The sequence below is a fragment of the Gopherus flavomarginatus genome, chromosome 1 (assembly GCF_025201925.1).
Source record: "Gopherus flavomarginatus isolate rGopFla2 chromosome 1, rGopFla2.mat.asm, whole genome shotgun sequence".
Classification (NCBI taxonomy): domain Eukaryota; kingdom Metazoa; phylum Chordata; order Testudines; family Testudinidae; genus Gopherus; species Gopherus flavomarginatus.
In genome coordinates this window covers 133,621,973-133,647,237 of record NC_066617.1, presented here as the reverse complement: position 1 = coordinate 133,647,237, position 25,265 = coordinate 133,621,973, and the positions used below count along the sequence as shown (strand labels likewise).

Below are 25,265 nucleotides of genomic sequence, written 5' to 3'. Positions count from 1 at the left end.
CATATTTTCCCAGACATGTCAGGCTTTTTGGTTCTTGCCGTCTGGGAATAATTTTTAATTTTTTTAAATTTAAAAATTCCTCCCGGGAAAATACGGAGGTATGGTAACCCTATTGGTACAAAAAAAAAATACTGTGGCACATCTCTTAAATCAGAACTTTTTACAGAGAACCGTTGTTAAGATTTTGGCAGCTCATCACTGTCTGCAGCTACTCAAACAAAAAATGGTTACCTTCCTGTACTGCAGCTCTTCTTCCAGATGTGGGTGCAGATGTATAGACCATGACCCAACTTTGTCCCCTCTGCATTGGGGTCTCTCTTCTTCACATTTAGTGCAAAGGAAATGAAGGGATTTGAGACTGTACTACCCTTATATAGCCATGGGGGGGCAGGGAAAAGGCCAGAGGGCACAAGTGCCACCTCTACAGGTACTGCTATGTAAAGTTACCTGGCTTTGTTGAGCTAGGTGCACACACATCTCAGTGGAATACCTGTCTGCACCCACACCACATATTGAACAATTATAGTACAAGTAATCATTTTACAGTATACAAGGTCGACTACTACATGGAGTTCAGGCCTTAGTGAAGATTTTTTTTTTGTATTTTCCTTGTCATACAATGAAACCTGTCTCCGTGTGCCAATTTGCTACCTGCACTTTGCTGACATATTTCCAATTCCTGGCAGTGTGCTTTGGCTTCCCTTCCATTCCTTATTTTCTCTCCAGTTTGATGGTAACTCTGATGGCCAATCTACAACATAGATGAATTGCTGATAACCCACCTCTAGGAGATAACAGCTGTACGCTGACCAGACCTTTCAGCTGCTCCAGTCCCCCTACTTAAGTTTTCAGAGGAATGCCTCAGTTCCCTCTCAGGATCTGGCCTACCTCTAGGCATTTTATCAGGCATTGGTTGTAGTCTAGTTGCCCAAGGAAAGATTTCACAATCTGCATTTCTTCTGGGAACTCCAAGTATTTGCTTTCCAGGAATTCATATTATATAATATAACAGTAGCTGAATGTGGAAACTGGTCCATGGTGGGGATGCACCTCCGTACTATACACATTTTCCTCATTTGTAAATGGAATTTCCAAAATGGGAAACGAGATTACCTGCTATATCATTGAGAGAGCTCAGATAGGCCCCATTCAATTCAAGGCAACTGGCTAACCCAAAAAGCTCATCAGAACTACTTCCTAGAATTCCAAGCAGTTAAGAAGGTGGATCTCTATTCTTAAGACTCCCTCTGAAATTGGTTTCAATTCACATGAAAAGCAAACAATAGGACCTTTGTGGCACACCGGTACTTCCAGTATGTTCAGTTTACTTGATGTTTTAAGTTTCCCTCTAATTTGTGGAGATGTGTTTTACTTCTGGCTATTTCCCAGTTGTAATGGATCACAGAGTACCAGCTGCCCACTCGGGAGAAAGGTAGTTTACTTACCTACCCATAACTTTTCCTCTGTGAAATGGCCACCTTATGCTCTGTGAGACCACCACTCACGGCATCACCTAATTTGCATTCAATTCCAGTTGAAGGAGAAATCTCTCAATCCTTCCTGCAGAGAGAGAGGGAAAAAATCTTGGGATTCCCCTCATATTATGATCCTGCTTTGCTGTAAGTCTTCATTTCCATTTGTATAATAAATGATTAAGTAGACTAGCTGTCTCTAAGCAGGATAGTTTTTCATAGTGTTTGTCTTCTCAGTTTGAGCAGTTGGCTGGGGAATTAGAGAGGCAATCAGTTCTCTAAACAGCTCTAGCTGCTAACAATACATTGTGAAACCAGAGAGGCTTTTAAAAAAAAAAAAAAAAAAGGGACCTCTAGGCTTAGACAAGAGGAAGGAATAACCCTTGTAATGGGTCACAGAGCACCAGGTGGCCACAAGGGAGAAGGAAAAGTTATGAGTAGGTAAATAAATGTTACCTTTATTGGACATAATGCTGACCAATAATATACGTTTGCACCATTGGCCACAGGATGTCAAATATTCCCTCCACAGCCTCCTCAGAATGAGGGATTCCTCTGGAGCTGAGCCACCTGAGGACATTTCCATCATTACACTGGGCATCAGCACCTAAAGTAGGCCCCCACTGTTTGGGCTAAGAAAAGCAGAAGGAATAAAATTTTTGCTTTTGCAGTGATAATTTATGACAAGTCCCATTCCTGCAGTGAGTACACCACCCTTTAAAACCATTCTTACCTCCATGTTTGCTGGTGGGAGAGAGTTGGTGGTTAAGTTATTACAAGGAAATAAGTGAATGTGCAATATGGAGCAGGGGTCAGATTTGTTTTCCTATTTTCAGTTTCTCACTGCCCTTTGTTTGCTCTCTTCTAAAAGACAGATTTAGTGACTAATCTGAAAGGAACACGAGCATGAAATCTAGTTAGTTAAACACAGTTTTAGATCCTACACGTGTCCCTAAGCCTTCCTGCCAATGTCTGGTTTTATAATTCAAAATGTTCTCTCTCGGCTTGCAGCATGAAAGACCTACACAGATAATGGGACATGAGCAATTAGACACTAAGTACTTTAAAATGTCCAAAGTAAACCAACAGGAGAATTTTACTGTAATCTTTCAGTTAATTTTAGATGTTATTTGTAGCAATAGCAATTAAAATTGGACATCTGAGAATTCTTTAAGTCGACAGTGTTTTTTAATATTAACTCCCTTATACCATATGTTTAAATGTATTAGTCCTTTCTCTAATAAGGAGGGAGTACACCCATGAATGAGCAAATTCTGAACAGATATTTACCATCCTTGACTTGCCTGACAAACAGGAGGTCTAGGGAAGATCAAAGTATGCAACAATAGATAGGATTAAAGATTAACGTTTTCTACCTTTTCAGATTCACTATTTAATCCTTGTACTGCTCAGCATTTGTTTGGGGGCAAGAAAACAGCAGCAGTATTCAGTCCCAGCTCTATGATTGAAAGCGTTCAGAAGTTCAGAAGGTGGTTGGCAAGTTAAAGGGACAACTTTTAAAGCAAACTAAGACTGCACAAAGGTAAATCAGTCTGATTAGCATGAACTGTTTGCCTTTTATGGCAAACTGAAAACAACTGTCATCTACCACAAAGGCAATTTAGTGAGATTTTCATAGCCAAATCACAGCTCTGCAGTGATCGTGTCATCTTATCTCTTACTTAATTTACTGTCTAAATTGGATTTCACCTCTTGTTACTTATGAAAATTGTATTATAAAAATATTCTTTACCCAACAGTGTTGTACTATCCACTCGATCAGCATCTAGAAAGAGAGAACAATTCAACTGTGAACAACTAGTCTGGATATCCTTTGCTTTATATAGTAAACTAAAGCAACAAAAAAAACTACTAGCTTTTGAATAAAATTCTGACACTCCAAACCAAATAGTTGCTAGAAAGATGTTTGTATCTTTTATATAATACATGCTGCCTACTAAGCGTCAAGCCCTTTTATTTTAGAAATAAAGCATGCTTAATGCAAGTACCTTCCAACACTTCATTATACAATATCTTACATTGACTTGGCTTTTAAAGGCAGACAGGAAACTGCTCCAGTATTACACCTAGAGAGAGTTCTATAAAATGAGCAGCACAGTAATCAAGAGAACTACCAAATGACAGAATCTGAACACACTGAATTTTCAAACAGATTATCAGAGGACATGACATTTAAAAGTAGTCTCAAAATGCTAATACCAATGAGAGAATTTCATCAGTTTGTAACAAAATTTTGGCACTGGCACAGCTTGTACAAAATATATTTGTAATGCAACCACAGTCGTGATCCATCTGCAACAGACCTACCTCATAATTTTGTAAAGCTAGCACATGATGCTGTTCTCTTTCAGTCTTGATAAAGAAATAGATGACTGAAGAAAGTTTAGTGACAATTAACTATTGATAATTTGTGAGAAAAACAAAACAAAAATGAGGTGGTGACACACACCCACCCAGGAGACGGGCTATCACACAAAATAAGTGAAGTCAATTTCTCACTGCCACCTGTATAACCTGAAAAGCTGCTTTCCAGATCTATAACCAATTTAGTTTGGGTTCCTTCTTAACTTTTTTTTTATTAAAATCAAAATGAAGACCCATTAGCTCAAACTAAATCCTGAAAGACACATATGCATGTGAGAAGTCCCACTGAATTTAACAAGATTACTTGTGTGCGTATTTGCAAGGTTGTAGTCTAAGCCTGCAGTCATTGCCAGTAGTGATTTGATGTGGACACAGCAGCGAAATAAGGAATTAAGTGGCAGAATGCAACTTTTATTAAAAACTTTAACACAGGGGACAGGTACTACTCACCCATGCTCTCCTATAACAGACATTTAATTGGTTCCAGTAGGGGGATTACAGGGCTCGTTACCATATAATCCATAATTGGTGCCAGAGTTACAGGGTTCCTTACCATACAACCTATAACATGGGGTGGCTCTCCTCAGCCTACCCCCCAGGACTCAGCTCTGAGTCCTAGCACCCCATAAGGGGAACAGAGCATGCAGCAGGGTGGGGTCCTCAGCCCACAAGGTCTGACTTCAGCCCACAAAGTCTGAACCTATCATGAGTCCAAAGCCCATTATCAAAATCCAGTCTTTTACCTCTGGGAACCATTCATTTTATTCTCTTAACCACCCTGGAAACCAGACACAAGTTGTGACAAATAAACAACTCCACCCCAGTACCTTAGTTAGGTATTAAGCACGTTCCTACTCAACCCACTGTGGCCTGAAGGTGCCATGAAGGCAGCAAAATACTCCTTGGTCCTCTGGCAATTGGCCCATGGGAAAAAAAGTTCCTTCCTGACCTCTTAAACTCGTAATTGGCTAGACCCACAGAATCCATCAGGTAGCATTCTCATTCCTGTTTGGGTGAGTAGTGTGGCCTGCTGGAATGGAGCTGAAAGAGGCTAAATCCTGGGAGCTGGAGAATGCTGGCCAGTCAGCACCTTTCTCCCCAGCTGGCCAGTGGGTTCCAGAGACTCCCAAGGGGAAGAGCTTCCTATTGTTCCTTGGTGAGTGTCTTCCTCCCTTGCTACTGGGACTGTTCCCCTTTCACCACTACCCTCATCAAGTTCCCCCACCCACTGATGTGGGTGCATGGCATTTTTCCTTTTAATTCAGATTTTAATCAGCATGTTACACTGGCTGTCATCAGATCAATTTTTGGTTTGCATCTGACTGACTAGCTATTAGTTGCTGTTCAGACCTTTTAAAAAAAAGTGTGTGTATAGGACTAACCAGTAGAAGTACGTCTAAAGGACAGACTCAAGTCCACAGCCAGTATCTGCAAAGATCTGCTTTTCAATATGTGTCCCAGTAGGAAGTGATCAAACACATCCAGACTTTTCTTAAATGTCCTACATACCCAACCTCCTGAAGACCTAGAGGTTTCAGTGGCCTTCTTGGAGAAATCCACCACTCACCTAATCTCTATTCTGGAATCTGGATAAGACTATATGTTATAGAAATCAATACCCCAGTAAGGCATCCGCGTGCACTTCAAATTTTTTTGAACTTACTGTTTTATAATCACGTTGACAGAGTTCTAGTCACAACAGTTTAGCAGACATAACTGAGAACAGCTGAGAAATTATTACTATCTGTTACCCAAAGTTAGTTTCCCTTGTTGATATTTCTCCAGTGTCCTGATGAAGGCCACAGTAGAATAAACCTCATCTATGCACTAACACTTGAAGAAAGAAGATTGCTGGGAAAGCATGTCCAAAGTATTTGTCATCCTTTTTCTCTCTTCATCTCCCTTTTTTACTTTTGTATTTAAAAAACAAGACATTTGATAAGTTTATCTTTTATGTGTACACCAATCACATGTCATTTTATATATCAGAGGGGTAGCCGTGTTAATCTGGATCTGTAAAAGCAGCAGAGTCCTGTGGTACCTTATAGACTAACAGATGTATTGGAGCATGAGCTTTCGTGGGTGAATACCCACTTCGTCAGATGCATTGTAATTTTATGTTCCAACTTCATGCTTAGCCAAACTATACGTATCTGTTAGCTTTCCTCTTGAGTCAATCCGTACAGCCTTTTAAGCATTTTTGTTATCTTCTCTGAACTCTCATAATGCCTACAACCAAATATTTTATCTGGGGAACTGCACTTAATGAAAGTGAAGTTTAAGGGATAAATCCTTACAAGAACACTATAGTTGACAAATACACTAAGCAAGCAGGAAATTCAGAGCAAAGGGTAAATTTACAAGAAATCCAAACATTTGAAAGTATAAAAATTCAGTTACAATTTTGTTATTATATGCTCCTACTCAGTATGTCAATCAGAAGCAGAGATTTTCATGCATGCACTTGTAACTACCCACTGGATTAACATCTCAAATCATGTGCCACTTGCACGAAGAATATACTAAGAAGAATTCAGTTGCACACACAGAAGTTCATTATAAAATAACAAAACAAAAATACCTGGACTCCTCTGCTTGCAGATTTGAGCAGTTAGATCTTGGACATACTCCGGGAAATATTCAAAGCAATCACCATAGGATACTACTTTTATTCCATGCAGAAGCATGTCTGCCTGGAGTTTAAAAAAGTGGTCTTCATTTTCTTTAACCACCAACATATAATGTTCTAAATCTACTTTATTCTTTACAGTATACAGAAAAAGAGCCTGGAATATTTGATCATGAAGAGTCTCTCCACAGCCCACAAACAAGAAGGATTTGGTCAGATACAAGTTCTGCAGAACCTCCTGTTAAGAATATTAACATCCAAAAGAAAAATGTTATCTATATGGCCAAAGACACATGAGTCAAAGTTTCACACACATAAAAAGAAATGAAACACTCAGTTTGGCAAAACACAGTATATTCTTGAATTAAAGTCACACGTACCATTACTTCAGGGTCTTGAGTAACATCTTTATATCCTGAAGGATCCAACACCATTCCACAGGGATCTGTATACAAGCCATGAATATGAAGAACTCCATACTTTATATGACCTCTTGCCCACTGAAGAACCTAAAGCAAATCATGAATGTAATATTTACTTTGAATTATATTATACTACTGAAAAAGGGGAACTATATTCTTGTACAAGTGCCCAAACATGTAAAGCAGTTGATCATTTTTGTCCTTTGTGTACTAAGACCACAGTATCAGCCATCACTTGTATAAGTTATAGAAAAAACAGTTAAACTACTAAAATTTTGAAACAGAAGTGCCTGAATTGTAGACTGTAAAGTGTTCAGAATATAATATAAACAATAACATTTTAAAGGCTTTTTGCTCTTTTGACCAAAAGAAACTTATTTTAATTTGATGAAGAGCATTCTAGCTTTTTACAAAAACAGAAGACATCAAGAGTAAAGCAGAAAGAAAAATCTTCACACCCGTCAGACATCTTTGAGTCTTCCTTTCCAGTGTCTGTGTGATGAGTTAATCACTTCACTACTTTAAGATACATTTGTGATTGTTACAGTTACGTCATCCACATGAACTGTTTCTGTAAATAAGAAATCTACCATTGGTATTTTCTGGCAAATTGTATCACATTATTCAAAACGGACAATGAAAACTGTCCATGTCTATTATTTTACTTCACTGTAAAGTTTTACAGAAAACTAAAGTAGTAAAGATTTTCAATGAGTAACTAGTGAAAAAACCTGCAAAAGTACAAGACAACTCCTTTCCCCTATAAGAAGTCCTGACATTTCATTGCCTTACCATACCTTATCCTTATCTTTCAGGTCTAAAGACTCCATGGGTTTACCCTGTTGCTGACCAAAAATCTCAAGTAAATTGTCATAGTTTGTTGTAAGGACCATAGTGCCTCTCTCCATTAGCCTGAGGACTGACTGTAGAACAACAGGATTCTGAATATGTTGTTCCAAGTTATCAAACACCTCCATTAAGCAATCCTGGAAAAAGTTGGGCTTGGTATCACCTGTGCGCTGAAGAAAAAGATAAATATGGTGTATAGTTAAAAATAAGTACTGTAATCGCCTTCAGCAGGACAGCAACAGTCCTTAACCATTTATCCCAATACTTTTCTTTAAAAGGAATTTACTAAAATAATGATATTTAGACAGCTCCTATAGTACATAAAATATTAGGGTTTGAAATGTCAAAGATAAATTTGAATGGCTTCACACATCGCTGTATTATTTACATAGCTCATATAGTAAGGTCATCCACTTTTCTAAAGCTTTTTGACAGGAATCAACTTGTGTGACGTATAGGCCTGGGAGGGAGGCGGGGGGGGGGGAATCTCTTCTGTAGTTTGCCACAGTTAAACCTGTCATTTCCAAACTGAAATATTAAAATATGCTCCACTCATCTTTTAGCTGGATGCCCAATCTCCATGACGGGTAGACCAGAGGGAGTTCACAACACATCAGAGTTCCACAGACTGCACTGGCTTCCTGATCACTTCCAGGTGCAATTCAATGTGCTGATGTTCATGTTTAGAAGCTGTATAGAGTTAGGGTCCTAGCTTCATGGGAAATCACAAGTGCTGTCATTACCTTTGAGATCAAAAGTTACTGTTCTCTAGATTTAAAGTCTGGGGTGCTTTCAGAGAGTCCTTGTCTCAGGAAATCACTTTTGCTCAACCAAGGCAGAGATTCTTAATCTTCAGGATGAGCTGCAAAGCCCATCTGTATATGCAGAATTTTCCTTGAGGGGATGGGAGTATTATGGTGTGTGCGCACGCCTCTCTCGATATAGATGACAAATTTTATCTATATTCTCCTTCTGTATTCTCCACTGGAATCATTTCTGCTGGAAGACTTCAGGCTGTTTTTAATGGATTTCCCGAAGAAAACTTCTCAATCTCAAAATCAGTGGCATAGATGCACATAGGACATGTGTGGACTTTCCTTATTTGAAATAAATGGAGCTGGGACAACTTAAGCCTATCAATAGTGTCAAGGTCTGTCAACATTTCTGTGCAATCTCTGGTTTCAGTCAGCAAGGCTATAAATTCCTATTTGAGTTCAAAATAACACTGACAGACTCTGCCTTATCATAACACAAGCGTCTTGGCAATTAGAATAATCTGTTTCCACAGTTTTCAATGAGGTTTGAAATAAAACATTCAAATTAATGCAAGTAAAATAATTTACACACACACACACACACACACACACACAGCAGTAACCCCTACAAGTCCCTATTAGAAATCAAGACCCAATTGTGCTAAGTACTGTATAGTAAAACCGACTCTTTCTGCCCCCAAAGGGCTCAAAACCTAGGAATACTGCTATAATAATAATGTCTTTAATTAATAAGTACTATTTACGCACTCACTGGGGACATCTTTCTTATGAGATCATGTGCAACTACAAGCAAGTCTCTGTCTTTGATCACTTTTTTGCGGAATTCAGCAACGTCTCCTGGATGAAGCACCTCCAGCTGTTCAGCTGCTTCAATCACAGCTTCAATACAGCTCCTCCATGAGCCAAGAGCTGGTATTTCTGGTGCTACAGCAGCACTCACTCCGGTTCCAATTACCAAAAGAAGATCCCAAGGCTGCTTCCTTATTAGACTTCTTAAAATCTTCCTAAAATAAAAACAGAAGACCTACATTTTCTACACACTGTTTATCTTGTCAACGTTTCTTAGGATTTTGATAGAAGACCAATTTAGTGTGTCCATGTGAACTGTTAGTGCTTGTAAAAAGTAAAAAGTGCCAAATTGACAGCCCTAGAGTAGAAATGCTCTGTTTCTCAACAGATCAGCTTTCTCAAAGTGAGAGGTCAACATACCTCAACCCTAAGGAAGAGAAACCACCTCTAGGATGAGAGAATGGGTATGAGACCTCCTACTACTCTGTCTTTGGCCTGTATGCTGTGACTGCAACTAATATGACAATTATTGCAAACCGGGCTGATGGGATTTGTGATCAAGAATTGTACTCAAACCAAATTAATTTCACATAGTTTACTTTTACTTAACAGCCAAAAAACAACAATAGCTTTCACTCACTAATATACTTAGCTGGATTTAAACTGGCAATCTAGAAATGAAACTAACTATCGCCAATTTTCAATCCTTTGGGCCACCCAGTCATCCTTTCAGCAGTTCTTTTAAGAGAGCTGTACTTCATAGTACCATTGAAAGATTTACTAAATAAATATAGAGACATTAATGGCAAAGTTGAAATATTTTAAAAAGACAAAAGGAATAAGGTTCTAGTTCATCTGCATGTTAATCAAATGCTGCAGCATACAGTACATTCATGTACAGTTGTGGTGTGAAAGATAGTCACATACATGCTCTCTTCACCTAAACAACTCCCTTGGCTGTTTTCTGTTTATGATCATTAATTATCTTCTCTAGGGCTATAGAAAGCTTCAGGCTTAAACACAGATTCACCCAAAAATGTTGCCTGCATGAGCTGCCCCTAGGTATTAGCTGTACAACAGCAAGCACAAGGAATTCTCAGGCAAGTCTCATGGGGAGGCTTTCTGCAAAACTAAAAGTAAAATTGGTCTTTGTAAAGCAACATCTCCATTAGTCCAAAATCATCCTTGAATGCAGAAAGCTTGGTAAAATGGATAGAATTACTGAGAAAGGGAAGCCTCATTTTCAATTATTTCAGGCAATTAAAGAAAGAAATTCAGAAAAGAAGTTTTTTTTTCATTTATTTTTGAAGTTTTGTAGCTTCTCATTAATCTTGGCTTCAGCAGACAATCTTGAAAACCCTTTTTTTCTGCTAAAACTGTGCATAGTTATAGAATATAAAGTTACACAGGCATAATCTACAAAGCTCTGGTTATTTACATCATATGCACATTACAAATTTGTGAAAAAAACTGGTATGATTATCTAATAGAGATGTGAAATATATTTCAATAATGTGGAAGAACTCAAACAATAATCTGACAAATATTCAATATTAAATTTGGTCTACAATATTTAACTCTTAAAACAGCCCTTATATCATTGCTGGAGGTGGGTAAGCAATTGGGATTGCTAGGTCACATTACCTGAATCTATAAGCAACAAGTTAAACATCCCTGTTGAAATTGCCTCAGGCACAGCAACAACTAAAGTGGCTAAGGAGCTGGTTTATACAAATAAAATACTGCTTTTATGCTCACATTTCTTTCTGCTACAGCACACACAAATTGATTGTTTCCTTCAGGCATACATGCTACCTCTTTCTCACTAACAGCTTAACCAAGTATTAAATATACTGGCAATGGAAAAGTTATGTTCTCAGGCAAAAGTTAACAGACTTTTGAGCATATGTGGTGCCATTTGTAAACCTTATTTAAAATATTAAAGTTTGGGCATTTTGGGTAGTTTTATAAAGTAATCTTCTCTCCCAATAATTTTTCTTTTTTTCCTTCACCCAGTTGTCATAGCCCGTACTGAAACTATTTTCATGCTGCTCTTAAGCCAATAAAGGGAGACCATCATGTACAGCAATTAACTCAAGAGGCCTTGTCATTGGTGGCCTTGACTTTTGCACATTTGTTAACTTATTGAGTTTTCATACTGATATTTAAAAACAAAACAACAAAAACAAAAAAACTCCCACACTTTCCATGTTGCTTTGCAGAAAATTTCAGACATTAAGGCCCAATCCTCAAAGGAATCCAAATGGGAGAACCCTTATGCTCTCAGAGTTCCACTGAATCTACAGAACTCAGAGGGAGTCTGCCTGTATGAATCTTTTTGAGGATTAGAGTCTAAACAAGTAGGAAGGGAAGTAAAACAGCATACAAAACATTTTGGAAGGCTAAAGCAGCAACTATGATCGATAACTTTTCATAAAGGTGCATCTGAAATCTTTAAGCTTCATGCTCACTCCCACAGTTACCTTTGACTCAAGAGTCTCAGTGGGTGATCCCCAAGGAACAAAATTCCTACCCTCTCTCTCACACACTAGTTACCATTATATTTACCTTGATTTTTGTTCACTTCTGTTGGTTGCACTTTCTTCTGAGTCCATCTCTGAACCCTATTTTGAAAAAAAAAAAAAAAAAAGTTTAGCAACTCTTAATACCTCAGGGTATGTCTATACTATGAAATTAGGTCAAATTTATAGAAGGTAATTTTTTAGAAATCGATTTTATACAGTCGATTGTGTGTCCCCCCACTTAAGATCATTAACTCGGCAAAGTGCATCCACAGTACCAAGGCTAGCATTGACTTCTGGAGCATTGCACTGTGGGAAGCTACCCCACGGTTCCCGCAGTCTCCGCTGCCTATTGGAATTCTGGGTTGATGGGTCAAAAACATTGTTGCAGGTGGTTCTGGGTACACATCATCAGGCCCCCCTCCCTCCGTGAAAGAAACGGCAGACAATCGTTTTGACCCTTTTTTCCTGGGTTACCTGTGCAGACGCCATACCATGGCAAGCATGGAGCCTGCTCAGCTCACCGTCACCATACATCTCCTGGGTGCTGGCAGACGTGGTACTGCATTGCTACACAGCAGCAGCTCATTGCCTTTTGGCAGCAGATGGTGCATTACGAGTGGTAGCCGTCATCATCTCCTGCGTGCTCTTTTAGCCGACCTTGGTGAGGTCATTTAGAGGCGCCTGGGCAGACATGGGTGCTCCTGGCAGACCTCAGTGAGGTTTGTCAAGGGTGCCTGGACATAAATGAGAGTGACTCCAGGTCATTCTCTTTTTAAGTTTCATCTCATGGAGATTCAGTCCTGCCTGCAGTCATACTGCACCCGTCTGCTACCAGCCTAAGATGTATAAGAGAGATGGACTGGATTGAAACAAGAAATACACCAGATTTGTTTTGTATTATTTTCTCCTCCCTCCCTCCATGAATAGTGGGAGTAGGGATAGCTCAGTGGTTTGAGCATTGGCCTGCTAAACCCAGGGTTTTGAGTTCAGTCCTTGAGGTGGCTGTTGTGTGTGTTTCTCCTTGATGCAAACCCACCCCCTTTGTTGATTTTAGTTCCTGGTATGCCAGCTCTGTAAGCCATGTCATCAATCGTCCCTCCCTCCACCAGAGCAACGGCAGACAATCATTTCATGCCTTTTTTCAGCGCAGACGCCATGGCACGGCAAGCATGGAGCCCACTCAGATCACCCCATGGCAATTATGAGCACTGTAAACACCACACATTATCCTGTAGTATATGCAGAACCAGAACCTGCAAAAGCAAAACCAGGCAAGGAGGCGACAGCAGCACGGTGATAAGAGTGATGAAGATATAGATACAGACTTCTCTTGAAGTATGGAGCCCAGCAATGTGGACATCATGGTGTTAATGGGGCAGATTCATGCCATGAAATGCTGATTCTGGGCCCAGGAAACAAGCACAGACTGGTGGGACCGCATAGTGTTGCGGGTCTGGGATGATTCCCAATGGCTGCAAAACTTTCACATGCATAAGGGCACTTTCATGGAACTTTGTGACTTGCTTTCCCCTGCCCTGAAATGCCAGAATACCAAGATCAGAGCAGCCCTCACAGCTCACAAGCAAGTGGCAATAGCCCTCTGGAAGCTTGCAATGCCAGACAGCTACCGGTCAGTCAGGTATCAATTTGGAGTGAGCAAACTGACTGTGGGGGCTGCTGCAATCCAAATAGCCAACACAATCACTGAGCTGCTGATATCAAGGGTAGTGACTCTGGGAAATGTGCAGGTCATAGTGGATGGCTTTACTGCAATGGGATTCCCTAACTGTGGTGGGGCAACAGACGGAACCCATATCCCTATCTTGGGGCCGGACCCCCTTGGCAGCCAGTACATAAACTGCAAGGAGTACTTTTCAGTGGTGCTGCAAGCACTGGTGGATCACAAGAGATGTTTCACCAACATCAATGTGGGATGGCTAGGAAAGGTACATGATGCTCGCATCTTCAGGAACTCTGGTCTGCTTCAAAAGCTGCAGCTAGGGACTTTCTTCCCAGATCAGAAAATAACAGTTGGGAATGTTGAAATGCCAATAGTTATCCTTGAGGACCCAGCCTACCCCTTAACGCCATGGCTCATGAAGCCAGACACACAAGTACGGCTTTAGGCCGATTCGCCCAATTCCCCGGAATCGGGTCCCACGCCTTAGGCGCCTTCTTTTTTTTTTTAACTCACCCCGACAGCAGTCAGCTCCGCTGGGGTCTTTGGTGGCCCCGCTCCCTGGCCAGAGGGCTGGCCGGAGCACAGCAAGCCCTGTGGCCCCGCTCTCCCAGCCAGCAAGCCGAAGTGCTGCCAAAGACTGGGAGCGCCGCCCAGTGAGTACAAGCCCCGCACTCGACACTTGCTAAAGCCGGCCCTGCATACACAGACAGCCTGGACAGTAGTTAGGGGCTGTTCAGCTATAGGCTCAGCAAGTGCAGAGTGGTGGTAGAACGTGCATTTGGACGTTTAAAAGCTTGTTGGCACAATTTACTGACTCAGATAGACCTCAGCGAAACCAATATTCCCAATTTTTATTACTGCTTGCTGTGCGCTCCACAATATCTGTAAGAGTAAGGGGGAGACGTTTATGGCGGGGTGGGAGGTTGGGGCAAATCACCTGGCCGCTGATTACACGCAGCCACATGCCAGGGCTGTTAGCTGAGTACAGGAGGGCACAGTGCGCATCAGAGAAGCTTTGAAAACCAGTTTCATGACTGGCCAGGCTACAGTGTGAAAGTTCTGTGTTTCTCCTTGATGAACCCCCACCCACCCTTGGTTCACTCTACTTCCCTGTAAGCTAACCACCCTCTCCTCCTCCCTTCAGTCACCACTTGCAGAGGCAATGAAGTCGCTGCTTCACATTCATACATTCTTTATTAATTCATCACACAAATAGGAGAACAACTGCCAAGGTAGCCCGGGAGGGGTGGGGGAGGAGGGAAGCAGCGGGTGGGGTGAGGGAAAGACAAGGCCACACTGCACTTTAAAATTTATTGAATGCCAGCTTTGTTGCTTGGGCAGTCCTCTGGGGTGGAGTAGTTGGGTGCCTGGAGGCCCCCCCACCATGTTCGTGGGCATCTGACTGAGGAGGCTATGGAACTTGGGGAGGAGGGCAGCTGGTTATATAGGGCCTGTAGTGGCAGTCTGTGCTCATGCTGCCTTTCCTAAACCTCAACCATACGCCGGAGCGTATCAGTTTGTTCCTCCAGTAGCCTCACCATTGCCTCTTGCCTTCGGTCAGCAAGCTGATGCCACCTACCACCTTCAGCCTGCCACTTATTATCTTCAGCCCATTACCTGTCCTCGCATTCATATTGTGCTTTCCTGGACTCTGACATGGTCTGCCTCCACGCATTCTGCTGTGCTCTTTCTGTGTGGGAGGACTGCATGAGCTCAGAGAACATTTCATCATGAGTGCATTATTTTTGCCTTCTAACCTCCTTCCCAGAGGCTAGCGAAGAAGATAGTGTGAGCATTGAAACATTTGCAGCTGGTGGAAGGAGGCAGGGGGGGAAAGGAAAGTGGTAGTTAAAAAGACACATTTTAGAGAACAATGGATAGACTCATGGTAAACCTTGCTGTTAACATTACATAGCACATGTGCTTTCGGTACAAGGTCGCATTTTGCCTCCTATTGAGGGTATGCCAGGTTGGTGTGAGAGATCACTCACGCAGGGCCAGGCAACAGAACTTGGCATGCAGGCAGCCATGGTAAGACACAGTCTTTTAGCTTCTTTAACCTTCAGAACATGTGGGAATGGTTTCAAACAGCAACGCTCTCATTTCCCATACTAAGCAGCCATTGGGTTGGCCATTTAAAATGAGGGGCTGTGGTTTTCAGGTTAACACCCCCCCCACCCCATACACACACCCAATTCTCTGGGATGATCGCTTCACTCCTCCCCCCACCGCATGGCTAACAGTGGGGAACATTTCTGTTCAGCCACAGGCAAACAGACCAGCAGGAACGAGCACCTCTGAATGTCCCTTTAATAAAAATCAACCTATTTCACCAAGTGACCATGAATGATATCACTCTCCTGAGGATAACAGAGAGCTAAAGAACAGATGTTGTTTGAATGCCAGCAAACACTGGGACCATACGCTGTGTTATGCAATGATTCCAGACTACGTGCTACTGGCCTAGCATGGTAAAGTGTCCTACCATGGAGGATGGAATAAGGCTGCCCTTCCCAGAAACCTTTTGCAAAGGCTTTGGGAGTACATCCAGGAGAGCTTTATGGAGATGTCCCTGGACGATTTCCACTCCACCCCCAGACACATTCAGACTTTTCCAGTAGCTGTACTGGCCACGAATGCCAGGGCAAATTAATCATTAAACATGCTTGCTTTTAAACCATGTATATTATTTACAAATGTACACTCACCAGAGGTGCCTTCTCCACCTGGCGAGTTCCGGGAGGCAGCCTTGGATGGGTTCGGGGGGTACTGGCTCCAGGTCGAGAAACAGTTCCTGGCTGTTGGGGAAAACAGTTTCTCCGCTTGCCTGCTGTGAGCTATCTTCCTCATCACCAAAACCCACATTCCTGTTGCATGCTACTCCACTGATGGAGTTGGGGTAGTGGTGGCTGCACCTCTTAGAATGGCATGCAGCTCATCATAGAAGTGGCATGTCTGGGGCTCTGACCCGGAGCAGCCATTTGCCTCTCTGGTTTTTTGGTAGGCTTGCCTCAGCTACTTAAGTTTCACATGGTACTGCTGTGGGTCCCTGTTATAGCCTCTGTCCTTCATGACCTTGGAGATTTTTTCAAATGTTTGGGCATTTTGTCTTTTGGAATGGAGTTCTGATAGCACGGATTCATCTCCCCATACAGCGATCAGATCCCGTACCTCCTGTTTGGTCCATGCTGGAGCTCTTTTGCGATTCTGGGACTCCATCATGGTCACCTCTGCTGATGAGATCTGCATTCACCTGCAGATTGCCATGCTGGCCAAACAGGAAATTAGATTCAAAAGTTCACAAGCCTTTTTTGTCTACCTGGCCAGTGCATCTGAGTTGAGAGCACTGTCCAGAGAGGTCACAATGGAACATTCTGGGATAGCTCCTGGAGGCCAATACCGTTGAATTGCAACCACACTACCCCAATTCGACCTGGCAAGGTTAATTTCAGCGCTAATCCCCTCGTGGGAGGAGTACAGAAATTGATTTTAAGAGCCCTTTAAGTCGGAAAAAACAGCTTCGTTGTGTGGATGGGTGCAGGGTTAAAATCGATGCAATGCTGCTAAATTCAACCTAAACTTGTAATGTAGACCAGGGCTCAGTTTATATATGCAATACCTAAAAAACACCCAACGATTACTGCCAAAATTAAATATTGATGTATTTGACAGTTTCTTAATTGAAAATGCAAAATCAACAATTTATGTATGACTTCTCACAGACAGTAAAACTAACAGAAGAAGGACTTTGATTTCAAAGTTGTCAATTGATTTAAGTGGAGATATGACAATTTACACCAACTGAGGATGTGCCCTACATCTAGATTCAAGAAGAGAGAAAGCAATTTTTTTCAAAGTTATGTTTGTGCTTTCCTTAACCCCAAATTTGAGTGGCAAGTGGAGGAAAGGCAGTTCATCTAAGCGTACATTCTTTTTGTTTTCCAAAATATATAAATATCACATACTTACACTCCTCATTTAGGGCAACTGTAAAAGATTCATATGAAAATATTTTAACTGCTTAAAAAGTGTTTCAGCTCTTACAAAACAATCCCATTAGCAAATGCATACTACTGAATTTATAAGTCATAAAACACAAACATGATACAGAAAAAGAAAAGAAAATCTCTTCAAGGTTATTTCCTTAAGTTATATTTAAACATGATGTGTCTGGCTAAATAGGCAAACTTTGTTCTCAATACTATCCCGTCCCACATGGTTACATTTATTATTATACATTCACTGATGTCACCGGTCACCACTAGCAGTCCAGTGAACTTTAGTGTATAATGCATTATTCCTCCAAGAAGTCCAAATGATTTCACTTCAGTTAAATTAATTTGCTTTATGAAACTCCATAAGAAGATGAAAGGGTCAGAAATCAGCCATGCTCCCCAAAAGACTGTTGGTCCAGTAATCCTGTTTACACACTGAAATAGTCATTATGGCTACTCCACATCCTACCACAGAGTGTTGGGACTACTGGATCCATGTAACTGCAAGACTTGCCCAGCACTCATGGAGACTCCATTTCTGCAGTGCACACAGGGTGGAAGAGGCCTCCTACATAGCTGACCTCATAGGTTATTAGGGTTGGAAGGGACCTCAGGAGATCATCTAGTCCAACTCCCTGCTCAAAGCAGGACCAATCCCCATTTCCCTAAATGGCCCCCTCAAGGATTGAACTCACAACCCTGGGTTTAGCACGCCAATGCTCAAACCACTGAGCTATCCCTCCCTCCTTACAGTCTCCTACACAGCTCCTTTGCTAAGGTCAGTGGCTCAGAGGTTCTTATATCAGCCCTCTACTTCATGAGTAAATCAGATGACCACATCACATGAAGAACTGAATGGACCCCATTAACAACTTATTTTAAATGAAGTGGTATCTACAAGGATTTGTAAGTCACTTATTAGCAGAGCATCTAGAAACACCTATCCCAGCTGAGCCCTTTCTGCTCTAGAAATACCATGGGCATTTTTTCTGGATTTGTGTAAAATATGTACATATCATTATTACTTCCATAGCATTATGAACCTCCCAACTTGAATGAACTGTCAATATTTTCTGTTTTATCTTTCTTGCAGTAAGTAGATTCTCAAGTGCAAAGTATAGTACTGTTATGCTTATACAGAGTTAGCTAAAGAAAGTGCACAGATCTAACTTTAGGAAGCAAAACAGAGCAAAATGGAGAACTCAAGTAAAGCTGTTATGTCGTCACATTTTTCAACCATGACCCTGCATGCCTCAGAATTGGATGAGCATTTACCATTTCAAGGTAACCTATGAAAGAATGCTGCTGCCAGAGCTCTCCACACCAGCAGTAATCATAGTTCTCCACCTGCCACTATTAAGGAAGATCAAAAGTATTTATATACCTATTAGAGATTGCGGAGGTTAACCACTTCCCCCAAAATAGGCTTATAGTTAGTGTAGCTCACACTGAAGAATACGTTAGAGAAAATGCAATTTATAAACCTAATTTTGCACACAAGTCCAATAAGATACCTCTGCTCCTTCAAACATCTGACATCATTTTAGAAAGTTACTATATCAGGAAGGTTTATAGAATATTCCAGGTTCTAAAGAATTACAATAACGCCTCACTTAACGTTGTAGTTATGTTCCTGAAAAATGCGACTTTAAGTGAAATGATGTTAAACAAATCCAATTTCCCCATAAGAATTAATGTAAATAGGAGGGTTAGGTTCCAGGGAATTTTTTTTTTTTTTTTTTGCCAGATGAAAGGCATTATATACATTTTAAACAAGCAATTTAATACTACGCAGGGGGGGAAGGGAATTAGTGTGCACATGCTGTGTGTTTACAAACATACTGTACTATAGTTGGGAGGCACCCCTGCCTTACCCTACACAGGCACAGCCCACTGGTACTGGAGATTAGGCAGGCAAGGAGGCTGAAGGTGCTGTAGGCTAGGAGAAGCCTCAACCCTCAGCCTGCCCACTCCCTCCCTTCCCCAAGCCCCATCCTTGACCTGCCTCTTCTCCCACCCCATCTCCTCCCCCTTTACTTCCCATACTGCATCCTCACTCCTCCCCCCTCCCTCTCCTCCCTTCTAAACGCCGCAAGCCAGCTGATTACTGCCAGCAGAAGGCAGGGGAGGTGCTCCAAATCCTCGCTCCTACCCCCTCCCTCCTGCTGGGGCAATCAGCTGGCTTGCTGTGTTTAGGGGGCAGGAGGGAGGAGCAAGGACTTGGCACACAGGCTCCCCTTCCCTCCCCCTGCCTGCTCACGGCAGTCCGTTGGCTTGTGGCGTTTGGGAGGCAGGGGGAGCCTGCGTGCCCAGTCCTCACTCTTCCCCCCTCCCTCCTGCCCCCAAAACACTGCAAGGCAGCTGATAGCTACCGGCAGGAGGTGGGGGGAGGCACTGATCCGTGGGGTCCGCCGGAGGGCGGGAGACCAGCTGTGGAGATAGCAGGCAGCCAAACAAGGTAAGAGCGCAGAATTGCACAGCTTTAAATGAGTATGTTCCCTAATTGATCAGCAACATGACAACGAAACAATGTTAACCGGGACAACATAAAGTGAGGAGTTACTGTACTTAGCCCAGCCCCATCTATGATAAACAATTACTAATATTATGGTTTTGCTACAATAAAAATAAAACAGTCCAAAACATATCAAGATTGCAAACATGACTAACTCATTCCCTGAAGACAAATTTATGATTTTTAAGTTATGCAGGAGGCCAATTAAAGCTGTAAAACAAATTAAGAACTTTACCTTTCTGGTATGCTAATGTTTCCTAGTACAAACACTTAAGTACTTTGCATGTCTCAAATTAATGAAAATTAGAGTAAGAAAACATTAAAAAGAAAAGTGTCCAAGATGTCTGCCCTAGAGCAATTTTCTTTGTTACATCTCTTAAATTAACATTCCTAACATTTCAGGTTGTCATGCAAACTTTGCTCATGAGAGTAGTTGCATTTGGAGACTCATCAGGATTTGCCGGATAGGTCCTTTGTAGATCACAGAAGATGGAAAGATAATGACATTTCCTTTTACACAATTCACTGAAATACAACATGATTGGAGGGCAAAACCAGTTTAAGCTACTTATTCACTTAACCACAAAGGTAAAGTTAAACTACAGTGAACAGGTCAACCTCTTCCCTCAGTTACACCAATGTAAATCCAGAATTAACCCACTGACCTTCATGGAGTTACTCTAGATTTATACTGGTGCAACCAAGATTATGAATTAGTCTGAATTCATTTCTATACTATAAAAAGACTATGGAACCAAGAAAACTTTAAAACTGAGGGCACTATACTCAGAATAAGGAAGAATATAGATATGAAATATCAAGTATATGAAAACACAAAGTATGTAAATAACCAGTTCTGGTCTCATTTGGTTCCACTCAATCAAATAATCTGCTCCTTCCAACCCTTCCCCTCCTGAAAGCTATTCCCTTGTTGATCTTTTATTTGGGAAAATATCCCCTTTCTGTGTCTCTGCTGGAATAGTGAACTGATGGAAGGGAGAGCATTCTAAGAAGTTTTCTTACCAAAAGTAAGGTCCAAAGTACTGCAACAACCTCAAAATGTATGCTGAAAAGTAACCTTTGCAAAGCTATGTCTCCTTCCAACAGCCTTCTCTAGACAATTTAAACTCCAAATAATCCCAGAACTGCATTTTTGACAGGTTAATTTAACTACTTCATAATCCCTTAGAAAGTTCCAAGGCTTCATGAAATTAATTCTATTGGATAGGTTTGCTTTGGTTTTATAAAATGGGGAAGAAGAAATTTTAGTTTGGCTGGAAAAGTTCACGGTTGTGGTGCTGAAGGCCCACACTGTGCAACCAGTTGCATACGCCCAAACACATAGCCCCTAGAGCTCCTGGCAGGCTCTCAGGTCCATCTTCATGGAGCTTATTAAGGGTTCCAAGGCTTAATTTGTTGTTGAGGCATATTATGGGACCGGTGGACAAAAATGAATAAAAAAAGTGTCTGCTAGAAGCACAGGAGGACTTTTTTTGATGGGGCAGCAGTAGGGGATCTGATCTTAGATGTCACTTCTGGCTCCCAAATATTTTTAGAGTGAAAACATTTTTGCTGCTACATTTAATAACTCAATGCTTCCTTTCACAAATCCCATGGCAAACTACTACCCAGTATGTGTATCATCTTATCACTTGGGGAATTACAGCACATTCAAAATCTAAAATAAATAATTTAGAACAAACCAGATAAAAATCTAGAAAGCAAGATTAGTTTAACAGACAGAGGTTAAGAGGTGACTTGATTACGGTTTATAAGTACCTAAATGGCGAATATTTAATAATGGTATCTTCAGTTTAGCAGAGAAAGGTATAACATAATCCAATGGCTGGAAGTTGAAGCTAGACAAATTCAAGCCAAAAATAAGTAAGTAATTTATTTTTTTAAACAGTGAGAATAATTAACCACTGGAACAATTTACCAAGGGCCATGGTCAATTCTCCATAATTGACCATTTTTAAATCATGATTGGATGTTTTCCTAAAAGATAGGCTCTATGAATTATTTTGGGGAAGTTCTATGCCTTGTGTTACACAGGAAATCCGATTAGATCATGATGGTCCCTTCTGGCCTTGCAATCCATGAATCAACAGCTTCTCTAGACACATGGGGTCTGAGGCAGCAACATAAAGGTAATAAGTCTAAAATATCTGAACAAGTATAACTTCTTTACTCTGAAAAAAACCGTACCATAACTCTCTCCATGCAATTTTGGGGGGACCAGTCCCTAAGAATACTGCTAACTGTAACTGTTAATATATCAGTAACTTTCCAAAATGATTAAATGCTAAATGTTACAACACAATCACAGTATGCACTACAATACTAGCTGTCAATGTTACCATCACAGTTCCTGCCATATCTTTCTATTTCTGCCATACCATAGCAACTTTCTGCTTCTCAAAAGCTGTGTGCTTAAGAGCAAGTAATCTCTATCAGAGTTTAATAGCTATAAGGAGGTAATTCATCACTGCTACTAGATGAATCTCTGTGCCTTTGCCTGGTCTAGCTCCTGACTTTGAAGGATCCAACATACTAACAGAGGTGATGCTGTCAAGACTTCTTCAGTGACAATGCCTAGAAAACGGAAGGCTAGAGCTAGAATAGGAGTTAGTATTCAGTGTTGGTTTCCTGAGAATCAGCTGGCCTATCATATGACTTCTTCAGGACAGGCTGTCTTCTCTGTGGGGAATCATCAATTATTTTGATCAGTAGTTGGATCAACTCTCCCCCCCCCCCCCGCCCCACTACTCATCCTGGACTGGGTCTCTACTGGGTGACTCATATCCCTGATGTCCCAGACCCTCAAAGTTTCCAGTGCCTCTACTTATGTAACTGATTCAAACTCAGTGAGGGTTAATTGGTCCTTAGTATTTATTCCAGCTTGGCATCCTCTCTCCTAAAGAAACTGTCCTCTATTTGGTGGATCTCCTTGCAAGCAGGCACTTAGGCTTGGAAGTTGGTTAATGCAATCTGGTTTATCAGACAGCGTGCTAGCTGCCTGCTTGAAAGAGCTCTGCAGAGAATACTCGGTAGAGTGTACAGCAGAGAAGAAAATGCATTTAAGGTGTGCCTCCTTCCCCAAAAGGGACACTAATTTGCTTGGAAACAAGAATAGGTCAGTATCAGACTAGATAGGCCAATCTCCTGCACGCAACAGTTCCTATACAGTATTCCCCTTTAGAGATAAATTTCTCAGTCTTACCAGCAGTGCAGTAGCCAAGTCCGAAACATTCCAAAAAGGCTTGGAACTCTGCTTCCGAATTATTTTCCTGTTTGATGCCTGCATAAAATGTCAGTCACTCATCTCCCTCCCAAAGGTATCTGCAGCCACGAGTGCAATGGATGCAGGTTACAGTTATTTATTGAACCCAAAGGAAACCCTGCCGAGAAGCTCAGCCAGCACGTTACCTGCTCGGGAAGGACGCTTGGAACAGGAATTCAGTAATGACTCTGTCCAGCGACGTGGTCTAAAAGTAGAAGTCGTGGGGATGGGGAACGCTGCTATTTTGACTCATGACAGCTTAACCCCCCACTAGGCTTGTGACAGCCGCGCGCCCGCAGCCTCGCGCCCCACGGCGCGGGGGCGGGGGGGGACGGGCTCGCGCAGCAGGGAGGCCCCCGCAGGGCAGGAGCTGCGCGCGGAGCCCCCACGCGGCGGAGCCGTTCCCAGCAGCGCCAAGGGGCAGTAACGGCCCCTGCTCAGGGTGAGGGGCAGAGAACGAGCCCAGCCCCCTCCCGCAGGGCTCCGCCGCGCGGGCCAAGCAGGCAGCGCCTGACCGGGGGGGAGGGGTATGCCCGGCAGCGTCCCCCCGCCCCGCGCGCACCACCCACAAAGCTGCCGGGCTCTTCTGCCGTTATCCGAGCGCGCGGCCGCCTCCCTCCCGGCTTCACCCCTAAAGGCGCCGGCCGGCAGGAGGGAGCGGGGCCAGCAGTTCAGCCCTCGCAGCAGCGGCGGCGGCTTCTTCCCCCGCCCGCCTGTGTCCTCCCAAACACAGACCCCCGCCCATGGCTCGGCCCCGCCTCCGTGGGGGGATTCGCCCCCTGCTCCGGCTCTAAATACCCCTCAGCCCCCTCCCCTGGTGCAAGTCTCCCCGCCGTGCGCTGTCAGCCAACACCGGGACCCCGCCCAGGGCGCGTGCGCGCTCCACGCTGAGCCTTGACAGCCTGCGCTACAGGGGCTGTGGGAGGCCTGGGACACCCCCTTCTGGGGCAATTCTGCGCCGGTGCGGAATCACTGGCACTTGTATGGGAGAGCGGAAGGGAAGCTGCAATTACACCTGTTCCCCAAGAGGCGGTGCCAGAAGAGAGGGAGGGCGGGAGCTGCCAGCCGCGGTGAGGGAGAGGGAGGCGGAGGCTCCTTACAGCGCCCTGCGCGCGGGGCAGGTGAGGCGGCTCGGGGTGTGGACAGTGGGGCAGACAGGGCTGCTGGGGGGGTCACACGGACGGGTTCAGAAGGGCTAGTGGGGGGAGGAGAATGAGCAGGGGCACAGGAACTGGCGGGGTGATAACACTGAGGCCGAGACAGGTGGGGGTGCCAGGGCAGCTATGCCTGGCTGAATGGAGAGTGGGGATGCAGGGCAGATGGAGAGAGGGGTAGATGTGCCTGACTTAATGGGAGAGGCTTGGGGTCAGCTAAGGTCTCTATGGGGGAGGATCCCTAACAAACCCCCGCTGCCCCAAAAAGCCCACCTGTTCCATACTTCTCCCACCAACTCCAAACAACGCTCCAGGTTCACGCCCAGGCTCCTTCCCAGCAAGTACTTCCCTCTCTCTCAGCTCCTCTGTTACCCCTGACTGCCCCAAGCCTTTGCATTGCTTCTGAGCAGTGCAGGAAATATGTTTCTGTATTGTTGTAATCAGGGCCGGCTTTAGGCCGATTCGCCCCATTCCCAGGAATTGGGCCCCGCGCCTTAGACACTTTTTTTTTTTTACTTACCCTGGGTCCCTGGCTGCGATCTGCTCCGGGGTCTTCCGGGAGGTCCTGCTCCCTTGAGCGAAGCGCAGGCTGGAGCCCGGCAAGCCCCGAGGCCCCGCTCTCCCGACTGGAGTCCCGGCCGGAGCGCGGCAAGCCCTGTGGCCCCGCTCTCCCGGCTGGATCCCTGGCTGGAGCACGGCAAGCCACGTGGCCCCGCTCTCCCAGCTGGAGCTCCGGGCCTTTAAATAGCCTCCAGGGCCCTGGGGTAGTGAGGGGCTCCAGGGGCTATTT

The 25,265-nt window shown here is 43.2% G+C and overlaps 1 protein-coding gene across 10 annotated transcripts in view; it reads right to left on the bottom strand.

Annotated features, from left to right (window-relative positions):
• FAM118A (family with sequence similarity 118 member A) overlaps positions 1-23,562 on the bottom strand; it is a 33,638-nt gene extending 10,076 nt beyond the window's left edge. Inside the window, exons 1-11 of one of the 10 annotated variants that reach the window (XR_007772981.1) lie at positions 23,262-23,409; positions 11,891-11,946; positions 9,285-9,537; positions 7,706-7,927; positions 6,867-6,995; positions 6,439-6,724; positions 5,609-5,767; positions 3,226-3,258; positions 2,206-2,361; positions 1,929-2,104; positions 1,446-1,560 (exon numbers count right to left, since the gene is read on the bottom strand). Coding sequence is in view for 4 of the 10 variants with exons in the window: in XM_050942924.1 (XP_050798881.1) it covers positions 3,226-3,258; positions 6,439-6,724; positions 6,867-6,995; positions 7,706-7,927; positions 9,285-9,537; positions 11,891-11,946; positions 23,262-23,345 (1,063 nt within the window). In the remaining 6 variants the exon portion in view is untranslated. Of the gene's footprint in view, positions 1-1,445; positions 1,561-1,928; positions 2,105-2,205; positions 2,362-3,225; positions 3,259-5,608; positions 5,768-6,438; positions 6,725-6,866; positions 6,996-7,705; positions 7,928-9,284; positions 9,538-11,890; positions 11,947-16,236; positions 17,403-23,261; positions 23,410-23,467 lie in introns of those variants that run through there. The other 9 variants (XR_007772982.1, XR_007772986.1, XR_007772984.1 and 6 more) reach the window with 9 other exon arrangements.
• Between the last annotated feature and the right edge of the window lie 1,703 nt (positions 23,563-25,265).